Genomic DNA, 26,849 nt, shown 5'->3' on the forward strand with positions numbered 1-26,849 from the left:
TCGATCTCCTGACCTTGTGATCTGTCCGCCTCAGCCTCCCAAAGTGCTGGGATTATAGGCATGAGCCACCGTGCCCGGCCCATGATTTTTTTTTAAGGTTAGGCCTAGGAAAGCTCGCTATGACTGTCTCAGTGTTTCCGGAGGGAGCATTTGCCCTCAGACAGGGCAGCCGCCATCTAGGCCCACTCTTTCTCATTGTTTGGAATAAAGACAGGGTCCACGGGTCTCGGGAGCTGGGAGTGATTGATCGCTTTGACTTTGATGTGGAAACGAAGTAGATGGGGCAGTCTATCTGGGTGGACTTGTGACAAGGTCACTTTCTCCCACACTTCCATGCCCCACATAGCTCTTCACACACATTGAGATAAGTGTAGGTTGCAGAAATTACCAGCTGGAATAATCCCAGCTTACATGGGGTTCAGGGAGAGAGACTGGAGTGGTTAGGGCTGAGTTGGCAGAAGACGGTGAAGCCTGGGCGGTTGGACTGTGGGGAGCCAGGCTGCAGGTAATCAGGGTTATGATGGGAAAACACCGGGTTGTGGGGATCCAGAGGAGCCGCCTGGCCTGCCGTGGAAGCAGTGCGGGCTCCCCTGAGCAGAGGACATGTGAGCTGAGACCTAAAGAATGAGTGACTGGGGCAAGGCAGAGGTAATGGTCTTGAGGTCAGAGAGGAGGCCTGTTTTTCCCAAGGGAACATAACTGGTTGGAATGAGTTCAAGGAGGCTTGTGAGACTACAGAAGCTGGCAGGGGTCAGATCACAGAAGGCTTTGGGAACCATGGAGAGCTCTAGGCAGAGGAAGAACAGGGTCAGATTTGGCTTTAGGAAGCTCTGCATGGCTGTTGTCTGGAGTGGGAAGGCTGAGGCCAGGAGGCCAGGGCTGGACTAGAGCGGGGCTGGTGGGGTTAGGGTAGCGACTGGAAGCCAAGCGGAGGTGTTGGTGATCAGTGGGCTGTGTGTATTTATTTACCGGCAGGGGGCGCCGTGGGGTGGTAACAGGTAAGGGAGGAGCAAAAAGTTCCAGGATAACTGGAGTTTGGGGCCTGTAAGCCTGAGGGTTTACCACGTTTCCAAGGGAGAAGGGACCACACTGATGAGACAGTGGGACTATCAGATTGGGTCAGTGCATGGGTACAGGTATGGGGGATATGGAGGATGATGAAGAGGCCAGTGTAGGTCACCTCCGACACTGGGGGAAGCTGGGGACAGATGTGGACCTCACGGCAGAAACAACTGAAGCCATGCGGGTCTGGGGGGCTGTGGTCACAAGGAAGGAGAAGCCTAGGACCTAGCCAGAGAAAGCTACATAAGAAAGAGGAAGAGAAGTGAACAGAGAGGCTAGGAAAGGAGCAGCAGAGGTGGGAGGTGGGGGGATGGGGTTAACCTTTCAGGTGAGGGGTGTGAGGAGGGGACCTCCAGGAGTTGTTCAGGAACTGGCCATTTCTGGGACAGAGGAGTAAGCAGGTAGGCTCAGAGAGGAGACACCGGTGGGGGGTGGGGGATGCTTGATGTGGAAATGACTTGGGCCCCCTCGTGTCTGGGAGCCCCCAGGAGGGAGAAAGGTGCTGAGAACAGAGAAAGCCCAGAGGTGATGGGGGGCGCCTGTGGTCACGGCCCAGCTTGCCTTTAGATGCCATGACCCTGGGCAAAGAAATAGGAATCATTTCCCCAAGGCAGGTTTATTGAGCACCTACTATGTGCCAGGCTGTGTCCTAGGCACTGAAGATATAGCCCTGAATAAACAGCCCCCACGTGTAGGACTGTGGAAGATCACAAGTACTAATGAGAGACGCTGAGAACAGTGCCTGGCACCGGATACAGCACAGTCAGCATGAGTTGGTTTTATTACCATCGCCCAGGACACAATCATGTCTTTACCGAAGGGCCCCCGGGCAGCCCTCCTGCCTGGACTGGAGTCCTGAGGACAGAAACACCCTGCAGGAGCGGCCAGCTGTACTCCCTGTCAGAGCCCCACCGCCACCGTAGGTGGGGGCTTTCCCAAGGCCAGCTCAGAGGACTGCCCAGGTGCTGCTGCTCCGGGAGGTGCAAACTTGGGGATGGGGGAGGGGAGTGGGCAGGTCCCTCCAAATGTGGGGTGCCGTGGGCTGCAGAAGCAGATTCTGGTGGGGCTGGGACTCTTGGTTGCTCAGATGACTTGGTGGCTGTCCAGAGGCTCCCACGAGCCCCGCCCCCACCTGCTGTGGCAGTTGCAGGGATGCTTGAAGGCAGCCGTCCCTCTAATAGTAGAGTTCCTGGTCCCACCAGCCTGGGAGAGAGAGGGAGAAAGGAGACTCAGTGCTGGGGGTGCCACTTAGGCAGGGCCAGGGGCTGAGAGGTCAGAGATTGGTGCTGTTTGCTATGGAGGGTCAAGGGCTTGGAGGCCAAGTGTTGAGGATCAAAGGTGGGTGCAGCTGCTCGAAAACGTTTCAGTCCCCCGCCCCCAGGCCCTCAGTCTCCACACTCACTCCCTGGACAACAGCGAACTCCAAGCTTCCGGATCTCATCATAGACGAAGATGAGGATGCCGTAGGGCAGGGGGACCAGCCACCACTGGAACCTGAAGGCACATGGCAAGGTGAAGGCCATCCCAGGCCTGTGCCTCACAGCCCCCTCCCTCTCCTGGCCCCTCACAGCCTCTCACCGAATGGGCATGAAGTTGAAGATGTTGGGCATGCCGGGGCAGTAGCACAGGAAGCAGCCAATGCAGACCTGGAACACGATGGCGATCACCAGGATCTTATTCCTGGGGGTGGGCAGGATAGGACAGGCCATTAAGAATTGGGGATGTGATGCAAATCAGGATACTGTGGGTCAAAGTAGGTCAGATGTCAGCAGCAGCAGGGAGGTGTTCTACACGCTGAACACTGGAGTGGCCCGGGCCTCTCAGCACCACCCCTTTAGTGAAATGAGGGGGCCGTTGGGGGGAGCTGTTGGTCAGTTAGAAAAGTTTTTTGGCATGTCAGCATCTGGCACCGGCACCCGCTAGCATTTGCCGGCTGTTCTAAACCACAGTCAGGATCTGATGGGAGTTGGGACCAGGGGTTGGAGGGCAGAAATGGGGCCCGCCAGGGACACCTGAAGAAGCCTTGCTGGAAGGCAGAGAGGCGGCGCGTCTTGCGGATGAGGACGTCAGCGATCTGGCACACCTCGATGCTGATGAAGAACACGGTATAGCAGGTGTACTGCTGGTACAGGCGCTGCCCGAATGTCTGCAGGCCAGGGGCAAATGGAAACAGCCTGAGTCCAGCCTGAGTCCCGGCGGAGAGCTTCTGCAGCCCACCAGGCATAGGGTCCCAGGGCCTTGAACCCCTAAATGCTCTCTCTGCCTTGCATCAGAGGGTGGGAGGTGGGGGGAAGGCGAGAGGCAGAGTCTGTCAGGTGTGCAGGACCCCAGACTGGGGCCCAGAAACCTCAGCCTAGCAGAGCTTAGATGACAGTGCCCGGGAAAACAGTAGGCTGGGCCGACTGCTTTCATAGTGGAAGTGGGGAGGCACCCAAAAGAAAGGGCCTGGGAAAGGGGAATTGAAATCCTCAGATGGGATTTGCAAAGTCCAGTGACTCCAGGGGCCAGGCGGATGGCAAAAATAGGTGAGGCAGGCACCGCGGTCCTTTGGGGAACAGAGGGCACGTGCCCCATTTAAAGGGGGCAGCCACTATGTAGCCCATTTCTTCAACACAGCTACTTCTTTTTTTTTTTTTTTTTTTTTTCTGAGATGGAGTCTCGCTGTATCACCCAGGCTGGAGTGCACTGGTGCGATCTTAGCTCACTGCAACCTCCAAATCCCAGGTTCAGGAGATTCTCCTGCCTTAGCCTCCCAAGTAGCTGGAATTACAAGCATGCGCCACCATGCCTGGCAACACAGCTCCTTCTAAGACCAGCTAACTGTGGGGATCCCCGACTGCTCCAGTGTTGCACGTGCATTAGCTCATTTAATCCTCTGGGTAACCCTAGGAGGTAAATCAGTGGTGCTGGAACTTGAACATGCATGAGAATCCCCGCAAGGGCTCCCAGAGGGCTGGGATAGAGCCTGAGAATTTGCGTTTCAAACAGGTTCCCAGGTGATGCTGATGCTGCTGGTCTGGGAACAAACTGAAAACCACTGAGGTAGACTTTGGTATTCTCTCCACTTTGCAGGTGAAAAAACAGGCACAGCGAGGCAAAGCAACCTGCCCAGGGTTACACAGCTTGTGAGGAGCAGTACCAGACCATGAGTTCAAACGGTCTGGCTTCAATGTCTATCTTAACCATGACAGAAAATGTTTAAGGGAAATAGCCTCATCTGTATGGAACTCTACAGCTGAACTAAACACATCTGCTGGCCAAATCTAGCCTCACTGTGCTCCACGCCTTCATTAAAATGGGCCACATGTGCAAATACCCTGTGGAGTGATGCTGTAGGGAAAATAGCAGACTAGAGGCCTGGTTCCACATCTGAGATGATGCATTAGTGTCAGGGCAGAGACACCCATCTGCAGTTGCCATCATCAGAAGCAGGAGTTTGCAGCTGGAGATGGTGGGAAAGGTCCTGGCCCCCAGAACTGGCAGGGAGTCTGGGTGTCCGGGATACTGTGGCTGAACTCAGTCACATGTGGAGGAACAAGTGGACTGCACATAAGGCAAGTGGCCCTGGGAAGGAGGGAGCCCAGGGATGGGAGGGATGGGGCGAGGCTCACCCACTCCTGGCCGTAGCTGTCCTGCAGATCTTGTAGGTGGTGGTCCTCCCACTGCGCCCGCAGCCCCACGCACAGCAGTGGGAACCAGCCCTCCTGGGCCATGGCCGTGAAGTAGTCAGTGAAGCCAGCAAAGGACTGAATGGCACCTGGAGAGAGGCAAGGGGACACAGGGAGACAGAGATGGACACAGAGACAGGGACATGGGAAGAGAGGGACATGGAGAGACAGGGACACAGATACACAAAGGTCAAGGACATACAGAGACGGACACGGGAAGAGAGACAAGGATATGAAGAGACAGGGACACAGATACACAAAGAAGGTCAAGGACACAGAGACAGGGATGCAGAAACAGAAAGGACACAGAGGCAGAGAGAGACAGAAGCAGGGACAGAGAGAAAAAGACACATCCAGGACCCAAAAAGACAGAAATAGGCAATGACAGGGTCATGGAGAGCAAGGTCAGAGACAGAGCAGGGACACAGTGGAACCAGAGAGATCGTCACAGAGAGGGACACGGAGGACAATGGAGACCCAGGACCAAATGCAGACACCCAGGTCCAGAACCAGCCAGAGCCCAAGGCAGAGCCTGGGGCAGGCGAGCAGCCCAGCGCAGAGCCCCCCACCTCCAGGCTCCCTGGCCCATGGGTACCCACCAATCTGGAAGTAGGAGTAGGCAGCCAGAGGCTCGTTGACCAATCTGTCGCGCTTTGGGTTGCGTGGACGCAGGTGCATGATGTCGCTCTCGGCTTTTTCATACGCCAGGGACACAGATGGGAACTGGCCAGGAGTGGAAGGAACTGGGACTGAGGGTTTGGCTGGGCCCCTGTCCCCTCCACTCCGGGTCCCCCTTCCCCCACTTGTGGGCAGGAACAGGACTGAGGTTAGCAGGCAGGACCTGCAGGGATGGCACAGCTACACCAGCCTGGACAGCCTGGGCCCCTGGTGTCCAGCTTCATAAGAACATCTGCTTTTATCTTCTCCCTCTGTCTCCCTCTCTCTCTCTTTGTGTTCCTCACTCTGTTTCTCCGTCCCTGTCTCCGATATAATTCTCTTGTGACTGTATCTCTGCTTTTGTGCGTTTCTGCGTTACTCCCTATCTCTGTGTATCTTCAGTCTCTTGGTGTCACTGTGCCCCCTTATCTGCTTGTGCCTAGAGTGGCAGCAGAGCATACTGACCACGACCACAGGCTGTGGGACCTGTGACTGCCCGGCCTCAAGGCACAGCCAGGCCACTTATTTGCCCAGTGACCTAGGACAAGCCACTCTACCTGTCTATGCCTCGATGAGCTCATCAGTAAAGTAGGGGTGATAGTAAGAAAACTCATCTCATAGCGTGGTTAGGAGTACAATATTAAGGAAATGATTGTGTGTCTGGCCCAGAAAAAGCACTATGTAAATGTTACAGAATAAATACCTGTCAACCCAGCCATACCTCTGTCTGCATTCATGACTGTATCTGTGGCTCTTTTCCGTCTGTCTGTGATGGGGTCTATCTGAGGGCATTTATTTGTCCATGTCTGTTTAGGGGCACGTGTCTGTGATTCAGGTTAGGCTAGATACCTGTTTTGTTTCCATCTCTGTCTGCGTATCTGTATCTGAGTCCCCGTGTGTGCATGTCGGCCCGGGCCTACCTGAGTGTCCACCTGTGTGTGCATGGCTGTAGGTCTGTCCATTTAGGTCTGTCCACCTGCCTGCCAGCCGTGTGTCCTGCACTGGCTGTCACTGCACACACAGGTCTTGTCTGTCACTCTGTGCCCAAGAGTGTCTGTGGTGGTCTCTGCCCCTCCTGTCCATCTGTGGGCAAGTGTCTCTGGGCACCCTGTGGATGGGTACCCTGGGCTATGGACTCACAATGTCAGTGCAGAGTTCGATGAAGAGGATGGTGATGCACCCGAGGGGCAGGGGCACGCTGACAGTGATGTAGATGAGGTAGGGCGTCAGCTCCGGGATGTTCTTGGTCAACGTGTAGGCAATAGACTTCTTCAGGTTGTCAAAGATCAGTCGACCTGTGGGGTCGGGCAGGCACCTCAGCCTCCTCACAGCCCTCTCCCTCCTGTGCCCACACCGCCTACCCCCTCCCTGGCCTGGCCCGGACCCTGCTCCACGCCTGTCACAATGGAGGCGAAGTTGTCATCCAGCAGGATCATGTCAGCTGCATTTTTGGCAGCATCCGAGCCAGCGATGCCCATGGCTACTCCGATGTCTGCCTTCTTCAGAGCTGGGGAGTCATTCACACCATCCCCTGTGACGGCCACAATCGCACCCTGCAGGCAGCGGGTGCAGGCGGGTGGGCGGGTGGTCAGTGAGAGGCTGGCCCAGGACCAGCCCCGCCCCTCTGCCCGCCTGCCCGCCCTCATCAGCAGGGCTCACCAGCCGCTGGCAGCTCTCCACGATCACCAGCTTCTGCTGGGGGCTGGTGCGCGCAAACACCATCTCGGGGTGGGTGCGCAGGGCTTCGACCAGCTCCGATGGGTCCATGTCCTTCAGCTGCATGCCATTGATCACACAGGCACGGGCGTCCCTGGGGAGGAGATGGGAAGACCTCACTGGGACCTTAGTCTGTGCCAGATGTGGGGAGAACCCCGAGAGGTCTGAGGGGGGCTTACTTGCGATTAACCTGGTCCACGGGCACACGGAGGCGGGCAGCGATGTCCTCCACCGTCTCACTGCCTTCCGAGATGATGCCCACACTGGCTGCAATGGCCTTGGCGGTGATAGGGTGGTCACCTGTCACCATGATCACCTGTAGGTGGAACCAGTGGATCCCTGACCCCTTCAGATCAGCCCAATCCCCCGTCCTCCCTGGGAGACATCTGCTGATACACGTGTTCATTTACTTGACCAAGCGTGACCACCTGCTACATGTCTGGGATATAGCAGAGACAAAAGAGACAAAAATCCCCGTCCTTGAGGAGCTGACATTCTAGTGCGGGTGACAGAAAATAAAGAAATGAATTATATAGTATGTTACAAGGTGGGAAAAACATATTAAGCTTGGTGGAGAAAATGGTGACTCGATTTTAAGTGTACCCAGGGAAGGGCTTATTGAGAAGGTGACATCTGAGCAGAGACCTGTAAGAGGCGAGAGAGTTGGCCACATGGAAAGCTGGGGGAGGAGTGCTCCCGGGAGAGGGAACAGCAGGTGCAAAGGCCCTGAGGTGAGGACAGGCCCAAACTGTCGGAGGAACAGCAGGGAGGACAGCATAACCGCAGAGGAGTGAACAAGCAAAGAGGGCTAAGGAACGAGCTTAGAAAGGTAACAAGGCCCTGATCTAACAGGGCCTTAGAGACATAGGAAGGGCTTGGGCACTGCCTGCCTGGCCTTGGGTTTCCCACCCTTGTTTTGTGTTTGGGGAACCACTCCTCTTCCCTAGACCATCGGTTGCAGTGAAGTCCCTGGCTAAGACTGGGCAAGAAAGCCCAGATCTGGCCAATCAAGGTCTTCCATCCCCCAGCCACAGTGACTGGCTCAGGGATGAATGAGTGACCCAATCTGATGCTACTGAAAAAGAGGCACTCTCTTTTTATGGGGTGGCTAAACAGGTGGGAGTTAAGTTCGAGCTGCTTGAGCAGGGGTGTGTGTGTCCCCAAGTGGAGGGAGTGCTTGCAAATAAAGCCAGCAGAGCAAAGAGCAGAGCTGAGACATGGAGAAAGGAAAATTCCTAATGACCCTGAGCTCCTGGATCCAGCTATACCTGAAGCTTAATTCCCCAGAATTTTTCAGTATCATAAACCAATGCATTTTTGCTCAAGCCAGTTTCAGGTGGGTTTGTCATGGGGTTCTTCAACCCAAATCCTGCTGCCATCTTCTGTCCTCACCCCACTTGTTCCTCCCCACAGTGGCATACCCGGATGCCTGCTGTGCGACACTTGAGCACAGCATCAGGGACGGTGGCCCGGGGTGGGTCAATCATGGATACAAGTCCCGCAAAGCAGAGGCCGCTAGATGGAAAGTTCATGTCCTCCACATCGAAGGCATAGCCGGGCGGGTAGTCCTTCTCATTCAGGTAGAGCTGGCAAAAGCCTGGCCGGAAACGGGGAAGTCAGGGAGGAGCCCTGGGCAGACCCTTCCTTAGCAGGGCCAGGAAATGAGTAAAATAACCAGGCCCGTTGCACCAAACATCTATGGATGTCTGACCCTGTGCTAACCCCTTCACTCACATTATCTGAATCTACCCTCACAACCACCCTTGAGGCCCATTCTCATCTTACAGATGAGGAAACTGAGGCTCAGAGAGGGGACATTTCTTGCCAGAGGTCACACAGCAAGTAAAAGGCCCAGAATTGGACCACAGATCTGTTTTCTAGGGTAGAGGCAGGGAAGTTTAAGGCGTCAGGACAAAAATTGGGAGAGGTCAGAGGTCAGGATAAGGATGAAAAGTCCAGGTGAGGACTGGGGTCAAGGTAGAAAGTGAGGACAGACAGGGGTCAGGACTGGTACAAGGAAAGTCAAGGGTGAGGCTGTGGACTGGGACAGATCAGCCAGCAGCCAGGGATGCGGACGGTCAGGGCTGGGCCTGGCGGGGTGGGCAGAGTCTGTGCTAGCTCCTCCTCCCACCTAGAGTCTCCTCCTCTGCCCAGGGATCTCACCGAGCACGCGTTCGCCCAGGCCTCCCAGGCTGAGGTAGGCGGTCTGGAAGGCCTCGCGCCACTGCTCGTCCAGCGGCAGTTCCTGGCCCTTGATAAGGATGGAGCTGCAGCGCTCCAGCACGCGCTCGGGGGCGCCCTTCATCACCAGCAAGTGTCGCGGGTCCCGCGGGTCCTCCAGCGTATGGATGGACAGCTGTGGGCGGGGAGGGGCGGGGATATGGGCGGAGGAACAGGGCGGGGCTGAGGAGGGGGCGGGGCCGAGAGCTTGGTGCGGGGCCTGAGAGCTGCGGGGAAGGGTGAAGGTGGAAGATGGGGGCCTTGTGTAGAGAGGTCCTTGGTAGAAGGTGAGCTTTAAGGCGGGGCTAGGCGCATATTTGGGGTCCTGGGCGCAGGGAATGAACAGAATTAGGGTGCGGAGTTGCGGGCTGGGGGCGGGATTTAGAGAGCGAGGTGCTCCTCATGGAGAGTCCGGCCGAGGAGAAGCTGTGGGCGGGGCTGGGTGGTGAGCGGGACCTTGCCTCTGGTGGGCGGGGCCATAGGCAGAGCGGGAGATGGGGTGGGGTTTGGCTGCGGAGAGAGGAAACTGGGAGCGAAGCCCCGCGTGGCCCTCCTGATGTGGGTGTGGCCTGGGGCGGGGCCCGAGATGCGGGACCAGGCCGTGGGCGGGGCCGGCTGCGCACCTGGAACTTGTTGGTGGAGTTGAAGGGGATCTCGCAGACTTTTGGGAAGCGGTCGCGGTAGCCCATGGCGTTGCCCAGCGTCAGCTCCGAGAACTTGAGCAGCGCCGTCTCCGACGCGTCTCCGATCACGATGCGCTGGAAGCGGGGACCGGTGTCAGGGGCGAAGCCGGCTACACTTGCCTCCCGGGATTCCCTGGAGGCCCCCTGGCTCTCACCTTGGGCACGGGCACTGCATCCTGGCCGGACTTGAAGGCAGCGCGGTTGCACAGGGTGAGCACCCGGCACAGCGCCCGCCACGTCTCCGAGGACTGGTCAAACGTCTGCCCTGCAGACCAGGCGTCCAGGCTGGGTCCCGCATGTCGGCTCTCCCAGACCAGAACAGAGCCCCCTCCTCCTAGGCTCATGTCGCGGGCCCCCTCCCCAGACCTGGGTGGGATTGGGTTCCACCCAACCCTGAGGGACCCAACCCCAGGATGACCCTTCCCTCTAGACCCAGTAGCGAGTCTCCTTTGAGACCTGGAGCCGAGCCGCCCTGCCTTCGTACAAAGCCCTCACTACCTCCCTAGCCCCCTTCAGGTCTCCACCATCCACCAGATCCTGCCCTGGCGCCTGTGCCCTCCCTGCCCCACACCTGACTGGTCTTCTGTGGTGTCAGCTGTGTGGATGTGGTTGTCAAACCACAGATGGGACACAGTCATGCGGTTCTGAGTGAGAGTCCCTGTCTTGTCTGAGCAGATCACTGAGGTGGAGCCCAATGTCTCCACCGCCTCTAAGTTCTTGACCACGCAGTTCTTACTGGCCAGGCGCTTGGCTGTCAGGGACAGGCAGACCTGGGGAAGGGGTGAGCACCGCAGGCTGGGGATCCACCCTTGCTTCCAGTCCTCTTCCCCACCTCACAGAACCTGGAAGGCTTTACCCCAGCCGCGGGATTGCGTGTGCAACGTGCTTCTGCAAAAACCAGGTGTTTGTTTCTTGGCCTCAGCTTTTGTTGAGCCTGTGCTTTGTTTGGGACTCCTTCCCCAGTCTGCCCAGATACAGTAGCCAGGCCCCTCTCTGAGCTGTCCCAGCTGAGGTTCTGAAAATTCTCTTCACACAATCAAAATGAGAAGAGGAACCTTCCCCGCACCTTCCTGGGGGCTGGTCTGGGGCTGGGTGCTGACTGGGGGAGGCCCTGTGATATGCTGGCTGCCTGCACAGGACCTCAGCCTCTTCCAGTTAAGGACCTGGCCTCATCGTCTCTGTACCCTCCATGTGTGGCAGGCTTGCATCAGGACGCACTTGCTGAATGAGTGGATGATGGGAAGGTGGGAGAGTGGATGGGAGCTGAGTGAACAGATGGACAGGCAGGGAGGTGATGGGGGAAGTGTGGAGGAAAGAACAGATGGTTGGGTAGGCCCCTCAGCTCCCTGCATTCCCGCCTGCCCCCACTCACTGTGACAGTGGCCAGCAGCCCCTCAGGCACATAAGCCACCACGATGGCCATGAAAAAGACCATGGCCCGCAGGAAGGTGTAGCCAATGCACATGGCCACGATAAAAAACGTGGCACCGAAGAGAATGGCCAGGCCTGCGATGATGTCCACAAAATGCTCGATCTCGATAGCGATGGGCGTCTTCTCGTTTTCCACCCCCGACGCCAGTGACGCGATACGCCCAATGATGGTGCGGTCGCCTGTGTTCACCACCAGGCCCTGCGCGGTGCCTGCAGGGGGGCCAAGGAGTGACTCAGGCATAGGGGGCAGCAGTGGGGTGTGCACTGCCGTGTGAGCTGATGGACAGTCAGTCACCACCAGTGGAGGATGTGACCTGGGGAGAAGGGAGCGACAGTGGGAGACAGAGAAGCAGTGTGCCCCAGGGAGGTGGCAGTCATGCAGGGGAGAGACAGGGAGGCAGAAGCCCCCTGTCCTAGAAGGTAGAGGAGAAGGACCAGTGGAGGCAGCAGTTACTGGGCGGGCAGGCCCAGTGGACAGACCCTCAAGGCACATGGTGGAGAAGAAGGCGATGTTGCGGGTCTCCAAGGGACTCTCGTGCGTGCACTCGGGTGAGCGGGTCTGCGGCTCGGACTCCCCGGTCAGTGAGGAGTTGTCCACCTTGCAGCCCTGGGCCGCCAGGATGCGGATGTCGGCGGGCACTCTGTCCCCGCCTTTCATCTCCACCAGGTCGCCCACCACCAGCTGGTCGGCGTTGATCTGGAACTTGTCTCCATCGCGGATGACAGTGGCTTGCTGCGGGGCAGGGACGCCAAAGTTGAGGTGGACTTTGAGGGGGTGGGAGCTGCTGCATGTGGAGAGGTAGAGGATGGAGAGAACTGGGACCCATGGGGAAAGATGGAAGCCACGGATGAGGGGCAGGTTGAGCCTGATGGGAGGAGGCTACCCGAGCAGTCTGGAGTCTCTGGGATCTGGAGTGGCTGGGTGCTGGGGAACCCACCTGTGGCACAAGGTTCTTAAAGCTGGCGATGATATTGGTGCTCTTGAATTCCTGGTAGTAGCCAAAGCAGCCGGTGACGACAACCACAGCAATGAGAGCGATTGCCAGGTACAGCTGGGGACAGGGACAGGGCTGGGGTTATTCAGAGGGGCTGGAAGCTGCCTACCTGAGGCCACCCGCCTGCTCCCTGGGGCTCTGGTGTTCTTGGTTTTCCCAATGCTTTTCCCCGCCTACTAGGAAGCTCATGCACCATTCCCTGTAGCCTTTAGCCCCCTTCCCACGTCCCTCATACCCCACACTCGGCCTGCCCTGTCTTCTCAGTGTCTTGTGTTCCTGTCTATATTTCATATCCTCTGGCCCTGAATCCTCAATCTTCCGTGTCCCCATATCTGTGACTTGTGCCCCATATCGCTGTGTGCCTTGGTCTGACACATTCCCTTCTCCTGTGTCCCCAAGCCTTGCATTCCCCATGTCCACTGTCCCATGTCTCCTCCTGTCCCCATGGCCTGTATTCCCCGTGTCTCCAGTTTCACATCCTGGGTTTTCCATAATCTGCTGCCACCTTTGTGTCCCCTGGGCCCCCTTGTCCCTGCATCTTCACATCCCCATCCCTGCATGTGCTACAGACCTTGTATGTCATGGTTTGTGTCCTCCGTGGCCATGGCCCCCGTGTTCCAGCTCCCCAGTCACTGTGTCCTGTGTCTCCCATGTCTGCGTATCTCCAAGTGCCCATCCTGTGTCCCACAGCCATGACTTTTCGAGCCTCTGTCCGATGTCACATGTCCCTGAGTCCCCATGTCCCTTGCCCTGATCTCTGCCATATGTCCAATGTCCCTTGCCTTGCACCTCCATTTTCTCTCTGTCTCTGTGCTTCTATGTCTCATGTTTTGTGTTTCTCCATGTGCTGTGTCCTGAGGCTTGTATCCCTGCCGTGGTGTCCCATGTCTGAGTCCCAGGGTCTCCTGTTCTGCATGCCCCAGCCTGTCCTGTGTCTGCACTGCATGTCCTCTGCTTCCAAGTCCCATCTCTGTTTTATTTTTTTTAAGATGTAGTCTCACTCTGTCACCCAGGCTGGAGTGGCAGTGGCACGGTCTCGGCTCACTGCAACCTCCACCTCCCGGGTTCAAATGATTCTCCAAGGCCGGGAGTGGTGGCTCACGCCTGTAATCCCAGCACTTTGGGAGGCCGAGACGGGCGGATCACGAGGTCAGGAGATCGAGACCATCCTGGCTAACACGGTGAAACCCCGTCTCTACTAAAAAATACAAAAAAGTAGCCGAGTGAGGTGGCGGGCGCCTGTAGTCCCAGCTACTCGGGAGGCTGAAGCAGGAGAATGGTGGGAACCCAGGAGGCGGAGCTTGCAGTGAGCTGAGATCCGGCCACTGCACTCCAGCCTGGGTGACAGAGCAAGACTCCATCTCAAAAAAAAAAAAAAAAAAAAGATTCTCCTGCCTCAGCCTCCTGAGTAACTGGGATTACAGGTGCCCGCCACCATGCCCGACTAATTTTTGTAATTTTAGTAGAGACGGGGTTTTGCCAGGTTGGCCAGGCTGGTCTCAAACTCCTGACCTCAGGTGATCTGCCTGCCTCAGCCTCCCAAAGTGCTGGGATTACAGGCGTGAACCATGCACCCGGCCTCCAAGCCCCATCTCTTACATATTGCATTGCCATACTCTTTATGCCCCACCTATGTCCCCATACCCGAGATTCACCCCAGTGTCCCTGTGTCCTTAGGTCTGCCCCATCCATATCCCAATGTCCTCCACCTGCCGTGACCCCTGTCTTGAGACTGCCTTTCGTGTTCCTCTATCCCCATCCTCCTCTGCCCCTCTTGTCCCAAGTCCCATTCTCAGTGTACTGCATTCCCAGGTCCCCATGTCCCGAGCCTGCCCCCGCAACATGACTCACATTGTCGTCTGTGGTGAGGTCCCCCTCACTGGCCTGGATGGCAAAGGCGATGAGGCAGATGGCGGCAGCCACCCACATGAGGCACTGCAGGCCCCCAGCCAGCTGCCTTGCGAACTTGACATACTCTGGGGTGCCCCGTGGTGGCCGCAGCGCGTTGGGCCCGTCCCGCAGCAGCAGCTCGGCAGCCAGGCTCGCAGACAGGCCCTGGGACAGAGGGGTAGGGCGAGGCAGTGCTGGGGACTTTCCTCCACATGCACACCCTGAAGGAAGCCCCCTGCCTCGGTTTCACTTCCCCAGCTCGGTCTGTCCTGCTCCTTCTCATCTCTTTGTCTCTTGGTTCCAGCCCCCACCCCGTCTCTCCCTCCCTCCTTCATCTCTCCCTTTGTCTGTCTCTCCTCATTCACCTTTCTGTGTGTCTGTCTCCTGCTGCTCTCTCCGTATTTGTCTCTGCCTTTTCTGTGTTGCTCTCTTTTCATCTACTCCTCTCTCCATCTCTGTGTCTAACCCTTTCTCTCTAATGCTTTCTCCCTTCTCTCCCTCTCCCTCTCTTCCCTCTCTCCATCTCCCTCCCTGTCTCTTTCCTTCTCTCCCTCTCTCCCTCTTTCTCCCCTCTCCATCTCCTTCCCTCTCTCCTTCCCTCCCTCCCTCCTTCCCTCTCTCCCTCTCTCCATATCTTCCTCTCTCCATCTCTCCCTTTCCCTCTCCCTCTATCTCTCCCTCTCCCTCTCTCCCTCCCTCTCTCCATCTCTCTCTTTCCCTCTCCCTCTCCCCCCTCCCTCTCTCCATCTCTCTCTTTCCCTCTCCCTCTCCCCCCTCCCTCTCTCCATCTCTCCATATCTTCCTCTCTTCATCTCTCCCTTTCCCTCTCTCCCTCTTTCCATCTCCCTCTCTCTCTCCCTCTCTCCATCTCCCTCCTTCCATCTCCCTCTCCCTCCCTCTCTCCCCCTCCCCTCTCTGTACCCTCCCAGTCTCCAGCTCACCTTGGTGGCACTGGTCTGGTATTTCTGTTCCAGCTCCGCCACTGACAGCTGGTGGTCATTCTGTGTGGTGGGGTGGGGCAGGATGCTTGTTCTGGGCTCTCCTGGCCCCCTCCCCACCCACTTGCCTGGTTACCAGCCCACCCTCCAGCTCCCGCCCCTCCCCAGCCAGAGCTCACAATCTCCATCTCCTTCTTCATGTTCTCCAGCTTCTCCTTCCTCTTGCCACCCCCGCCGCCCGCCTTCTTCTTCTTGCTCATCTTGGCAGCCATGTCCCCGCCAGGGCCAGGACCCAGCTCCACCGAGTAGAGCTCGTAGTTCTCCTGGGAATGGATGGGATGGAGGGAGGGAGGCCTCAGATTCCACTGCAACCCCTGTCCCCACCACACCCCGGACCCCTGGGACCCACTCACGGCCTTCCCCATGGTGCCCGGTGCCTGTGCTCCCACCCGACAGAGCCTGGGCCTGGTCCAGTCCTGATATATCCAGGGAGGGCGGGGGGGTGGAACAGAACCGCCCGACCACAGCTGATTACAGGGCTCCTTGGGGTGACCTCTAGGCCTGGGTGCCTCAGGCATTCCCTCCTGGGCTGCTCCCCCCGCCCAGATCCCCCCATGTCAACCTGCCCTGAGATCAGGGAGCCCCTGGGAACAACCTCAGCAACAAGAAGAGCAAACACAAGGTTTGTTCCTATGGGCATTGTGCTGAGGGCTTCCGTGTGCTAACTTATTTAACCTTCCAATAACCCTTTGAGGCGACAAGACCCCTTACAGATGGGGAAACTGAGGCATGGAGGGGTTGAGTCACTCTCATATGGCTCCGTCACAGGCTAGGATGTAATGGAGTGAGAACCAGATCGGCTGGCTGCAGAGTGTCCTCTTTCAGTCTAAATAGCACATGCCTGAAGAGGCATGGAAGAGGAGGGTGCTCCCACACTTTTTTTTTTTTTTTGAGATTGAGTCACCCAGGCTGGAGTGCAATCGTGCACTCTCGGCTCACTGCAACCTCTGCCTCCTGGGTTCAAGCGATTCTCCTGCTCAGCCTCCTGAGTAGCTGGGATTACAGGCACGCACCACCACACCTGGCTAATTTTTGTACTTTTAGTAGAGACAGGGTTTCACCATGTTGGCCAGGCTGGTCTCAAACTCCTGACCTCAGGTGAACCACCCGCCTTAGCCTCCCAAAGTGCTGGAATTACAGGCAGAAGCCACCACACCCTGCAGTGCTTACAACACTCTCTATGGTGGCTGAACGTTTACTGAACTCGGACTATTCACTGTGGGCTGGGTATGCTCTGTGTGTCACTCGAATGGTTTCCTTAGCATCTAACAGCAGCCCTGTAAAGCGATGTTCTCTTCTTAGCCCCCACCAGGGACTTTGCAGAAGATTTCAACATCTAAGAATTAGGGACAGGGTTCCAGCCCAGGCCTGACCCCAGAGCCTGGCTCTTGTATGGCACCACCAATGGAAAAACCCGAACTTCACACAGCAGCACCATACACATTCCATGTTCTGCACGTGTGACCTCACGGGTCTTTGCAAAAAAACCCTGTGCAGGTGGCACTATCATTCCTGTTGTGCAGAGGGGGAAACTGAGGCTCAGAGGGACTCACATACCCAGCTAGAGCCTTTATAGCTCTCAAGCATTCCCTGTCCCTACCCCAGATGGGGAAACCAAGGTGCAACATGGGGAAAGGATGTGTACGAGGGCCTTGACTTGAGCTTGGTGTTTGGTGACAGATGCCAGGAAGCCTGGGGACTCCCTCCTCATCCCTCAGGTAGGGACCTCCATGGGCAGCAGTGAGGGGCTGGGCCAGTGGAATGGTGGGGACCTTGGTATGTTAAGGGGTGGGCATGTCTCCAGGAGCAGGTGAGAGTGCACCTGATAAGATAACTGCGCTGGCAACGTCCTTCTCCGCTGGGGCAGGTCACCTGGGAAACTCAAAGCTGCTGGGCAGCCGGAGCTCCTCCCCGCGCCCACATGGCTGGTCATCCCCAGCCTGCTAGAAGAAACCTCCAAAGAGGAGGTGGTGTGGGGCCGCACACTGTCTTTGCAGTGAATCTGCCCACTCACTGGGCACCCGTCAGCTCTGAGCCGTGTTAGACAGCTTGTGTCACCCCCTCTGCTTACAACCCCCCAAAGCCTTCCCTTCCCACTCAGAATAAACTCTGCATTCCTTCCTGCAAGATCTGGCCCTGGTCACCTGTCCTGCCTCCATTGCTACTAGGTTTCCAGTGGCACTGGCCTCGCTGCTGCACTTTGCACAGACCAAGGTCATTCCTGCTTCAGGACCTTAGCACTTACAGCTCCTTCTGCCTGGGCCCCCTTCCTTAGATGTCTGCACTGGCTTTCTCACCTCCTTCAGGTCTCAGCTCAAATGTCACCTCTTCAGAGAGTCCACTCTGTAATACTGCACCCTACTGTGTTCTGTTCCTTTACCCCACTGTATCTACACCTCTTACTCCAACCCGACACTGTATCTCCTTTTTATTTGTTTGGTGTTCATTAGAAGGAGGACTGGGCCAGGCACCATGGCTCACATTTGTAATCCTAGCACTCTGGAAGGCCGAGGCGGATGGATCACCTGAGGTCAGGAGTTTGAGACCAGCCTGGCCAACACGGTGAAACCCTGTCTCTACTAAAAATACAAAAATTAGCTGAGCATGGTGGTGCGCACCTGTAATCCCAGCTACTTGGGAGGCCGAGGCAGGAGAATCACTTGAACCTGGGAGGTGGAAGTTGCAGTGAGCCAAGATCGTGCCACTGCACTCCAGCCTAGGTGACAGAGTGAGACTGTCTCAAAAAAAAAAAAAAAGAATAGATAATAGATGTTAGACAAATAGATGGATACATAAATGATAAATGATAGATGACTGATAGATAGAATTGTTTTTTTGGTTGCTCACTGCAACCTCTGTCTCTTGGATTCAAGCGATTCTTGTGTCTCAGCCTCCCGAGCAGCTGGAATTACAGGCACCTGCCACCATGCCCGGCTAATTTCTGTATTTTTAGTAGAGATGGGGTTTCACCATGTTGGCCAGGCTGGTCTCGAACTCCTGGTCTCAAGTGATCCACCCGCCTCGGCCTCTCAAAGTGCTGGGATTACAGGCATGAGCCACCGTGCCTGGCCAGAATTCTTTAAATTTTTGGCTGAATCATTTGAGAGCAAGTTGAAGACAGGATCCCCTTTATCCATACTTAGGCATGTGTCTTGTATGAATAAGGACATTTTCTTACATAATCCCAGTCTAATGATCAATCTCAGGAAATTAACATTAATCAAACACTAGTAAATAATCTAGAGCAAGCTTGTCCAACCCATGGCCTGCGGGCCGCACGTGGCCCAGGACTGCTTTGAATGCTACCCAATACAAATTCGTAAACTTGCTTAAAACATTATGAGATTTGTTTGCGATTTTTTTTTTTTTTTTTTTTTTAGCTCATCAGCTAGCGATAGTGTTAATGTATTTTATGTGTGACCCAGGACAATTCTTTTCCAATGTGGCCCAGGGAAGCCAAAAGATTGAACACCTGTGATTTAGAGGATTTATTTGAATTTCCCCAGTTTTCCCACTAATGTCCTTTTCCTAGTGCGTGATCCAGTCCGGGACCACACCTCACATTCTGTTGCTGTGTCTCCTTGGCTTCCTCCATTGCGTGACGATTCCTCCGTCTTTCCTTATCTTTCATGACCTTGGCGTTTTGGAAGAGTATGAGTCAGTGATTTTGTAGACTTCGCTTGGTGTGGGTTTGCTGCTGGTTCTTCGTGATTAGGTTCGGGTTGTGTGCTTTTGGCAGGAACACAGAAGGGATGTGTGTCCCCCCAACCTCCCGCCCCAGAACATCACCGTGTCAGGCCATGCCCCATTTTTGAGTCTGTAACTTGTCTAGAGCAGGGTGGACATGGTGGGGAGGGGTCTCAAGAGCCTTAGGGAGTGATCAGGAAACCATTCTATGCCATCTTTACTTTCTACTCAAAACAGTGCCACAGCCAGGGCTGGCACCCAGCTGCCCTGGTGGTTAAAGTAATTGAAATACAACCATTGCCTGAGCCCCCAGCACTTCCCCTAAGACTCCAGACCTCCCACACCCAACCCCTTAAAGTGGATGCCTGTGCCAGCCCCAAGGCCTTGTCCTTTTTTTTTTTTTTTTTTTTTTGAGATGGAGTCTTGGTCTGTCGCCCAGGCTGAAGTGGTGCGATCTTGGCTCACTGCAACCTGGGTTGCACCTCCTGGGTTCAAGCGATTCTCCTGCCTCAGCCTCCCAAGTAGCTGGGACTACAGGCGGGCACCACCACGCCCAGCTAATTTCTGTATTTTTAGTAGAGATGGGGTTTTGCATGTTGGTCAAGCTGGTCTCCAACTCCTTACCTCAAGTAATCCACCCGCCTCGGCCTCCCAAAATGCTGGGATAACAGGCATGAGCCACCACACCCAGCCACTTTTGTCCATTCTGACCGTCCCCTGCTCAGCTGGGTTCATGGGTAAATACTTTTACCTACTCCCTTGATTTTGTAGTCCTCAGATGGTACGCAAGTTCTGTGTTTTTGTGGGGAGGGTCTTTGCTTGTGCAACTTATTATTTCACCGTGTGTCTAAGCAATACTAACCCCTGTCTCTGGGAGGTGAACACAGAGGCCTTAGTCCACAGGCAGGATCTGGATAAGTTGGGAAGTGTTCCAAGTCTTTGGCACCCTGGAATGAAGCCTGGGTGGACCACACGATGCCATTTCAGGCAGGTGGACAGCCTCTAGCACAACTCAGGGGCAAAGAAACTTCTCACAAGAATGTTGCAAGCATGACACGGTCCACAGTAGTGCAAGTTTCTCTGAGCCTGGGGCGCATAGAACACTGGAAACTTTTTTGAGAACAATTAGCGGTCAGAATTGAAAAAATTTTTCTTTTCTTGCGAAAGAGGGGGCAGAGGACAGACTATTAAATGGATGGTGGGCCAGGAGCGGTGGCTCATGCCTATAATCCCAGCACTGGGAGGCCGAGGCGGGCAGATCACTGGAGGTCAGGAGTTCAAGAGCAGCCTGGCCAGCATGGTGAAACCCTGTCTCTACTAAAAATACAAAAATTTGGCCGGGCGCAGTGGCTCATGCCTGTAATCCCAGCACTTTGGGGGGCCAAGGCGGGTGGATCACGAGGTCAGGAGTCCAGGACCAGCCTGAACAACAGGGTGAAACCCCGTCTCTACTAAAAAGACAAAAATCAGCTGGACATGGTGGCACATGCCTGTAATCCCAGCTACCCGGGAGGCTGAGGCAGGAGAATCGCTTGAACCCGGGAGGTGGAGATTGCAGTGAGCCAAGATTGCGCCATTGCACTCCAGTCTGGGCGACAGAGCAAGACTGCATCTCCAAAAAAAAAAATTTGCCAAGTGAAAATACAAAAATTTGTGGGCGCCTGTAGTCGCAGCAACTGAGGAGGCTGAGACAGGAGAAGCTCTTGAATCCAGGAGGCAGAGGTTACAGTGAACCAAGATCACACCGCTGCACTCCAGCCTGGGTGACAGAACGAAACTCCGTCTAAAAAAAAAAAAAGGTGGATGGTGAACATTACATGGGTTTGAAGGGGAATTTGAACAATAGCGTCCTAGAATTGCGGCCATACACACTCTTAGGGACCCAGCACCCTGTAAACCTTGATGAAATCAGACCCCTGGCTAATCCTCTTCCTTCCCATGTTCCACTTTTCCCTTTCATGCTTTGGGATCCTGCCCGCCCAGGCCTTCTGCTTTTCCAAGCGATCATTTCAAAACCTCGGCACATGCAATTTCCTCTACCTGAAGCGTGCACCCTACCTCCTCCCCATGTTCAACCCCTCCTCACCTTTCCTGTTAAGCACAGACGATCCTTCCTCCAGGAAGCCTTGGACATCCCACCAGGCTGGGTCAGGCACCTCCCTGGGCTTCCACCGACCCCTGGGCCTCCCCATCACAGCCCCTACCTCCCTGCCTGTGCTTCCCCCATCCCAGTCCTGACAAGTCTGACCCCATAATTCCTCCATCACAGCCCTGACCACTCTGGGCTGTCATGTTTTGGTGACATTTCATCTCCCCCTCCAGATCCATGAGGGCAGGGCCCAGGATGTCTGTCACTACTGTGTGCCCTGCATTGCCCGGCCCGAGCTGGCCTCGGGGAGTGTTTGCCGAGTGACAGGAGTCACTGTGACCGTGACTTTGGGTACAATGTTTGCGTCTCCCTGATAAGATAATGGGCCCAGCAATGCCTTTCACCTCCTGAGCAGGTCACCCCACCCTTTCAACCCTGGGGGGATGAAAGCGAGGGGCTGGGCATGCAGGGACCTTGCTTCTCCCTCCTCTCCAGGCCAGGTGCAGGGGCAGATGGTCAGAATTGAAAAAATTGTCAAGGAGTCAAGGAGTTGGCCCCCAGCCCAGCTAAGCTGGCAGCCAGGCCCCTGCATTCTGTTCCTCTCCCATCTTTGTGCAGATTGGAAAGGTCAGCCGTCCTGGGCTGGATGCAGAGCCCTTCACTTCTTCAGGAAATTTCCAGGCCGTCGTCACTCTGGGATCTTAAAAAATCATATTCAGGGCCGGGCGCAGTAGCTCACACCTGTAATCCCAGCACTTTGGGAGGCTGAGGAGGGCAGATCACCTGAGGTCAGGAGTTCGAGACTAGCCTGGCCAACATGGTGAAACCTTGTCTCTACTAAAAATACAAAAATTAGCCAGGCATGGTGGCACATACCTGTAGTAGTCCCAGCTACTCGGGAGGCTGAGGCAGGAGAATCACTGGAACCTGGGAGGCGGAGGTGGCAGTGAGCCGAGATTGTGCCACTGCACTCCAGCCTGGGCGACAGAGTGAGACTCCAGCTCAAAAAAAAAAAAAAAAAAGTACTGGTGGAGAGACTTCCTCCATGGGACGGGTCAAGGGCAGGGTGCTGATGTCCAAATCCAAGCTCAGAAGTTCCCAGGGGAGCAAGGAGGCCTTGTGGTGCCTGGAACTGTGAAGGGTACAAGGCAATTACAAGAGGGCTTCTGGCTCATGGGTCTCCTGCTTCTGGGCTGTCTGCTGTCACAAGAACCTGCAGGATCATTAACAAGCTCAGAATGATGGCCCTGATGCTGAAGCCCAAAGCCAGCTTGCAATTTCTCTTTGTACTGACGTTGTTTTCCAAACGGCTCACTATCCGTGCCTATGGAAATGAAGACAGGCTGATGGGGGTGAAATTTTCTAAGAAGGGGTGAAATTGCCGAAGGGCCACCTGGAGTGAAACTGAAGGCCATGATCAGGGTTGGGGGAGGGAGGATTCGGCAGAGGAGAGGAGGAGGAAATGCAGGAAGACAGTGCGGGGGGGTCCTGGGCACGCCCAGGTAGGAGGGCATGCTGGGAGACCTTGGGAAGAAGTGGGGTTGGCAGGACTGTGAACAAAGTGAGGACAAGTCCCAGGGCAGTAGGAAGGGTGGGATGGAGAAGGGGTTGGGGCTGGCAACTAGAGAAGAGGGGAAGCTTCTGAGGCACCCGTGGAAAGGGGTACAAGATGGGGCGGGGGATGTTTCACTGTGGGGGACGGAGGGTCAGTCCCCACCCACCAAGCAGGATGACGCAGTGGCAATTCCCAGCAGGAAGAAACAAAAGACGAAAAAGATGCAGAGACGCAGGCAGTCATTCACAGGAACACTTAAGGGCATCTTGTAGATGGTCGTCTCCATGACCTTGACCTCTGGGCTCCAGAGATCAGTCACACAGGCATGAACCCCAGTGGAGGGAGGGGCGGGGTCTGCAGAAGGACTGAGAAGGATCGGCAGACGCCAAGGAATGGGGATCGATAGAATCAACCCCATTAATAGGAATGTGCTGGGAACACTCAACCCACAGTGAACTTGGCCTTTCTTGTAGGAAAATAACTCTGCAATGCCCCCACTGACCCCATAATACCCTTGCTGGCCCTATAACACCCTCAAAGTATCCTGTTGGCTGCTTTTTTTTTTTTTTTTTTTTTTTTTTTTGAGACAGAGTCTTGCTCTGTCACCCAGGCTGGAGTGCAGTGGTGTGATCTCAGCTCACAGCAACCTCCCAGGTTGGGATCCTCCCACCTTAGACTCTTGAGTAGCTGGGACCACAGGCCTGCACCACCATGCCCAGCTAATTTTTGTATTTTTAGTAGAGACAGGGTTTCACTATGTTGGCTAGGCTGGTCTCAAACTCCTGACCTCAAGTAATTCACCCACCTTGGTTTCCCGAAGTGCTGGGATTACAGGCGTGAGCCACCGCACACAACCCCTGTTGTCTTCTGTCTCCCTAAACCATCCCTGTTCTCCAGTAAGCACTACCTCTTGGTTTGCCGGTGCTTCCAGTTAGGTCTGGTCCTAGCAAGTTCTTCAGAACTCCCCTTTCAGTCTGAAAAATGCTCAGTTTGGATTTTAAATCCAGTCACTCATTGCTTTAATCCAGTCACTCAATGGGGATAAGTTCTGAGAAATCCAGTCACTCAATGGGGATAAGTTCTGAGAAATGCGCCGGGCGCGGTGGCTCAAGCCTGTAATCCCAGCACTTTGGGAGGCCGAGACGGGCGGATCACGAGGTCAGGAGATCGAGACCATCCTGGCTAACACGGTGAAACCCTGTCTCTACTAAAAAATACAAAAAACTAGCCGGGCGAGGTGGCGGGCGCCTGTAGTCCCAGCTACTCAGGAGGCTGAGGCAGGAGAATGGCGTGAACCCGGGAGGCGGAGCTTGCAGTGAGCTGAGATCCGGCCACTGCACTCCAGCCTGGGCGACAGAGCAAGACTCCGTCTCAAAAAAAAAAAAAAAAAAAAAAAAAAAAAAAGTTCTGAGAAATGCATTGTTAGGTAATGTCATCATTGTTTGAACATCATAGCATGTACTTACACAAACCTAAATGGACAGCCTACTGCACACCTAGGCTATATGGTATGGCCTATTGCTCCCAGGCTACAAACCTACACAGCATCTTACTGTACTGAATACTGTAGGCAATTTTTAACACAATGGTAAGTATTTGTATGTCTAAACATATCTGAACATAGAAAAGGTACAGTAAAAATACAGTATAAAAGATCAAAGTGGTACACATCTGATATGATTTGGCCATGTCTCCACCCATATCTCATCTTATAGTTCCCACAATTCCCATGTGTTGTGGGAGAGACCCAGTGGGAAGTAATTGAATCATGGGAGCAGGTCTTTCCCATGCTGTTCTGTGATAGTGAATAAGTCTCACAAGATCTGATGGTTTAATAAAGAGGAGTTCCCCGGCACACATTCTCCCTTCTCTGCCACCATGTAAGACGTGCCTTTGACCTTCCACCATGATTGTGAGGCCTCTCCAGCCACATGGAACTGGGAGTCTATTAAACCTCTTCTTCTCTATAAATTACCCAGTCTTGGGTATGTCTTTATCAGCAGTGGGAAAATGGACTAATACAACATCTGTACAGGGCACTTACGATGAACGGAGCTTGCAGGACTGCAAGTTGCTCTGATGAGTCACTGAGTGAGGGGTGAGTGAATGTGAAGTCCTAGGCCATTACTGCACACCACCATAGACTTTACAAACACTATACTTAGCCTACACTAAATTTATAAACATTTTTCTTTCTGCAATAATAAATTGACCTTAGCTTACAATAATTTAACTTCTTTTTTTTTTTTTTGAGACAGAGGTTTGCTCTTGTCACCCAGGCTGGAGTGCAGTGGCAGGATCTCAGCTCACTGCAACCTCTGCCTCCCACCGCATCCGGCCTGATGCTCCTATTTCATTCTGTTTTTTCACCACCTAGAACTGTGCTTTCCAGTATAGTAGCCAGTAATACATGTGGCAAATTAAATTCAACTATAATTAAACAAAAAAAATAGGTTGAGTTCTTCAGGTGCACTAGCCACATTTCAAGAGCCAATAGCCATGTTTGGCTGGTGGCCACCATATTGGACCAAGTAGATTATAGAAATTTCTATCATTGAAAAAAAGTCCTGTTAGACAGCACTGACCTAGAATTATCTTGTTGCTTTATATTTTACTCTTTTATTCTTTTTTTCATGTGTCCTCTCAATATAATGTAAATTTTATGGAGGCAAATACCTCATCTGCCTGAATCAGCGCTGAACCACTAAGGCTTAAAACAGTGCCCGGCACTGTTACCCAATAAATGTTCATTATATATATGAGAGTCCCGTGGTACCTGGCAATGTGGACACACAGGAGATGTGAACATGTGGGCACACGTACATGCATGCAGCAGATGAATCAGAAAGTGGAAACCTCCTCATAAACTTTACTGCTCTTAAAAATGCTGATGGAGGGGGACTTCCTCCAGCACAGGCAGTTACTGATGTCCTAGTTCCAGGGGGAACAGTCCATTAGTCACTGAGGGAGGCAGGTTTTCATATTTTCTGTTTCAAGCTTTTGATTACAATGGAGCAAATGATCACAATGCAGCCCACCAGGATGCTGGCAATGCTGAAGCCCAAAATCAGTCTGGAATTGATCCGTGCTTTTCTCTGATTCCCAAGGAAGTTGGCTTCCCGGGTCTGTGGGGGTAAAGACAAGCTGGTGTGAATATTTCCAAGACGGGCGGGGGAGGAAAATCCCTGGGGAGAGGCGAAGAGGGGAAGATCAGGGTGGTGGCTTGAGGGAGGGCAGGGGGGGCAGGGCTCAGTCTACCAGGGGAAAAAGGAAGAAACCAGGGTGCCAGGATGAGGGAGTAGATCTGGGCAGAACCCAGAGGGAGGAGCAGAGAGGTGGCCCTAGAGAGGGGCAAGGGCACGCAGATGGTGAAGAGGGAGGAGGCAAATCCCCAAGAAACACCCTGGGGAGAAGAGGTCCCTGGGGAGAAGAGGTCCCTGGGGAGAAGCAGGGCATCGGCAGGAAAGAGAAGGCAGATCTGGGGACAAAGAGAGTTTGTTGTAGCTGGGTGGTGCCCACCTTGAGGGAGAACACCAGAGCAGGGATTGCCAGCAGGATGCAGAAGAAGGATATGATGGCGAGCAGCAAATAATCTATTTCTGGAGGACGCAAGGGCATCAGGGTGACTGGTTGCATTGGGGTGAACAGCTGCACTGGGATGAGTGGCTGCATCGGAGTGACCGGTGACTTCAAGTCCCTGGGGCTCGTTGCAGTAGCCATGGGTCTTGGCCTGAGGAGGAGATGCTGGGTGAGTGGAATCTGCAGACAGGGGTCATGGATCCGGGAAGGGGACATTTGAGTCCCCGAGCAATTGAGACCACCCAAACCAACTCCTCTGGCTAGAAAGGTGCTGAAAGTTGACACTGCCCCAAGCCAGGGGACAGCGCCCCAAGCCAGAACCCACCACAGTAGCCTTGCTGGCTCCGGAACACCCATGCCACCCTCCTCTAGCCTCTCACAACCCCCTCCCTGCTCCCCTCTGGCTGCTCCACTTTCCTCCTCTTTTTTTTTTTTTTTTTTTTGAGACGGAGTCTCGCTGTGTTGCCCAGGCTGGAGTGCAGTGGCCGGATCTCAGCTCATTGCAAGCTCCGCCTCACGGGTTTTTACGCCATTCTCCTGCCTCAGCCTCCCGAGTAGCTGGGACTACAGGCGCCCACCACCTCGCCCGGCTAGTTTTTTGTATTTTTTAGTAGAGACG

At 54.7% G+C, this 26,849-nt stretch overlaps 1 protein-coding gene across 5 annotated transcripts; it reads right to left on the bottom strand.

Annotated features, from left to right (window-relative positions):
- Window positions 1-1,815: 1,815 nt before the first annotated feature.
- ATP4A (ATPase H+/K+ transporting subunit alpha) lies at window positions 1,816-15,714 on the bottom strand. Of its 5 annotated transcripts, XM_065536468.2 has the most exons (22): window positions 15,674-15,714; window positions 15,440-15,583; window positions 15,264-15,323; window positions 14,284-14,487; window positions 12,376-12,489; window positions 11,918-12,170; window positions 11,379-11,647; window positions 10,578-10,776; window positions 10,162-10,271; window positions 9,947-10,081; window positions 9,267-9,459; window positions 8,525-8,700; window positions 7,283-7,419; window positions 7,047-7,197; window positions 6,772-6,940; window positions 6,528-6,682; window positions 5,330-5,453; window positions 4,674-4,819; window positions 3,075-3,208; window positions 2,641-2,742; window positions 2,465-2,556; window positions 1,816-2,265 (listed from the first exon to the last, which is right to left on the bottom strand). In XM_065536468.2, the coding sequence occupies exons 1-22, from the start codon at window positions 15,683-15,685 to the stop codon at window positions 2,237-2,239; spliced, it is 3,108 nt and encodes a 1,035-aa protein (XP_065392540.1). In that variant the 5' UTR covers window positions 15,686-15,714; the 3' UTR covers window positions 1,816-2,236. The 5 variants fall into 5 exon arrangements, 4 of the variants coding, with proteins under 4 accessions (XP_065392540.1, XP_065392541.1, XP_073879310.1 ...); XM_065536469.2 differs by lacking the exons at window positions 15,440-15,583; window positions 15,674-15,714 and having other exon boundaries at window positions 14,688-15,329; XM_074023209.1 differs by lacking the exons at window positions 11,918-12,170; window positions 15,440-15,583; window positions 15,674-15,714 and having other exon boundaries at window positions 15,264-15,356.
- Between the last annotated feature and the right edge of the window lie 11,135 nt (window positions 15,715-26,849).

Source organism: Macaca fascicularis, chromosome 19 (genome assembly GCF_037993035.2).
Source record: "Macaca fascicularis isolate 582-1 chromosome 19, T2T-MFA8v1.1".
In the NCBI taxonomy this organism is placed as follows: Eukaryota; Metazoa; Chordata; class Mammalia; order Primates; family Cercopithecidae; genus Macaca; species Macaca fascicularis.

Bases quoted from the DNA above. Each gene is read 5' to 3' on its own strand.
- ATP4A (XM_065536468.2), bottom strand. The intron at 10,272-10,577 runs GTGTGGGGCAGG...CCTGGTCTGCAG, and splicing joins CACCACAGAAGACCAGTCAG to GGCAGACGTTTGACCAGTCC. The intron at 9,460-9,946 runs GTGCGCAGCCGG...CCCCGCCCACAG, and splicing joins ACTCCACCAACAAGTTCCAG to CTGTCCATCCATACGCTGGA.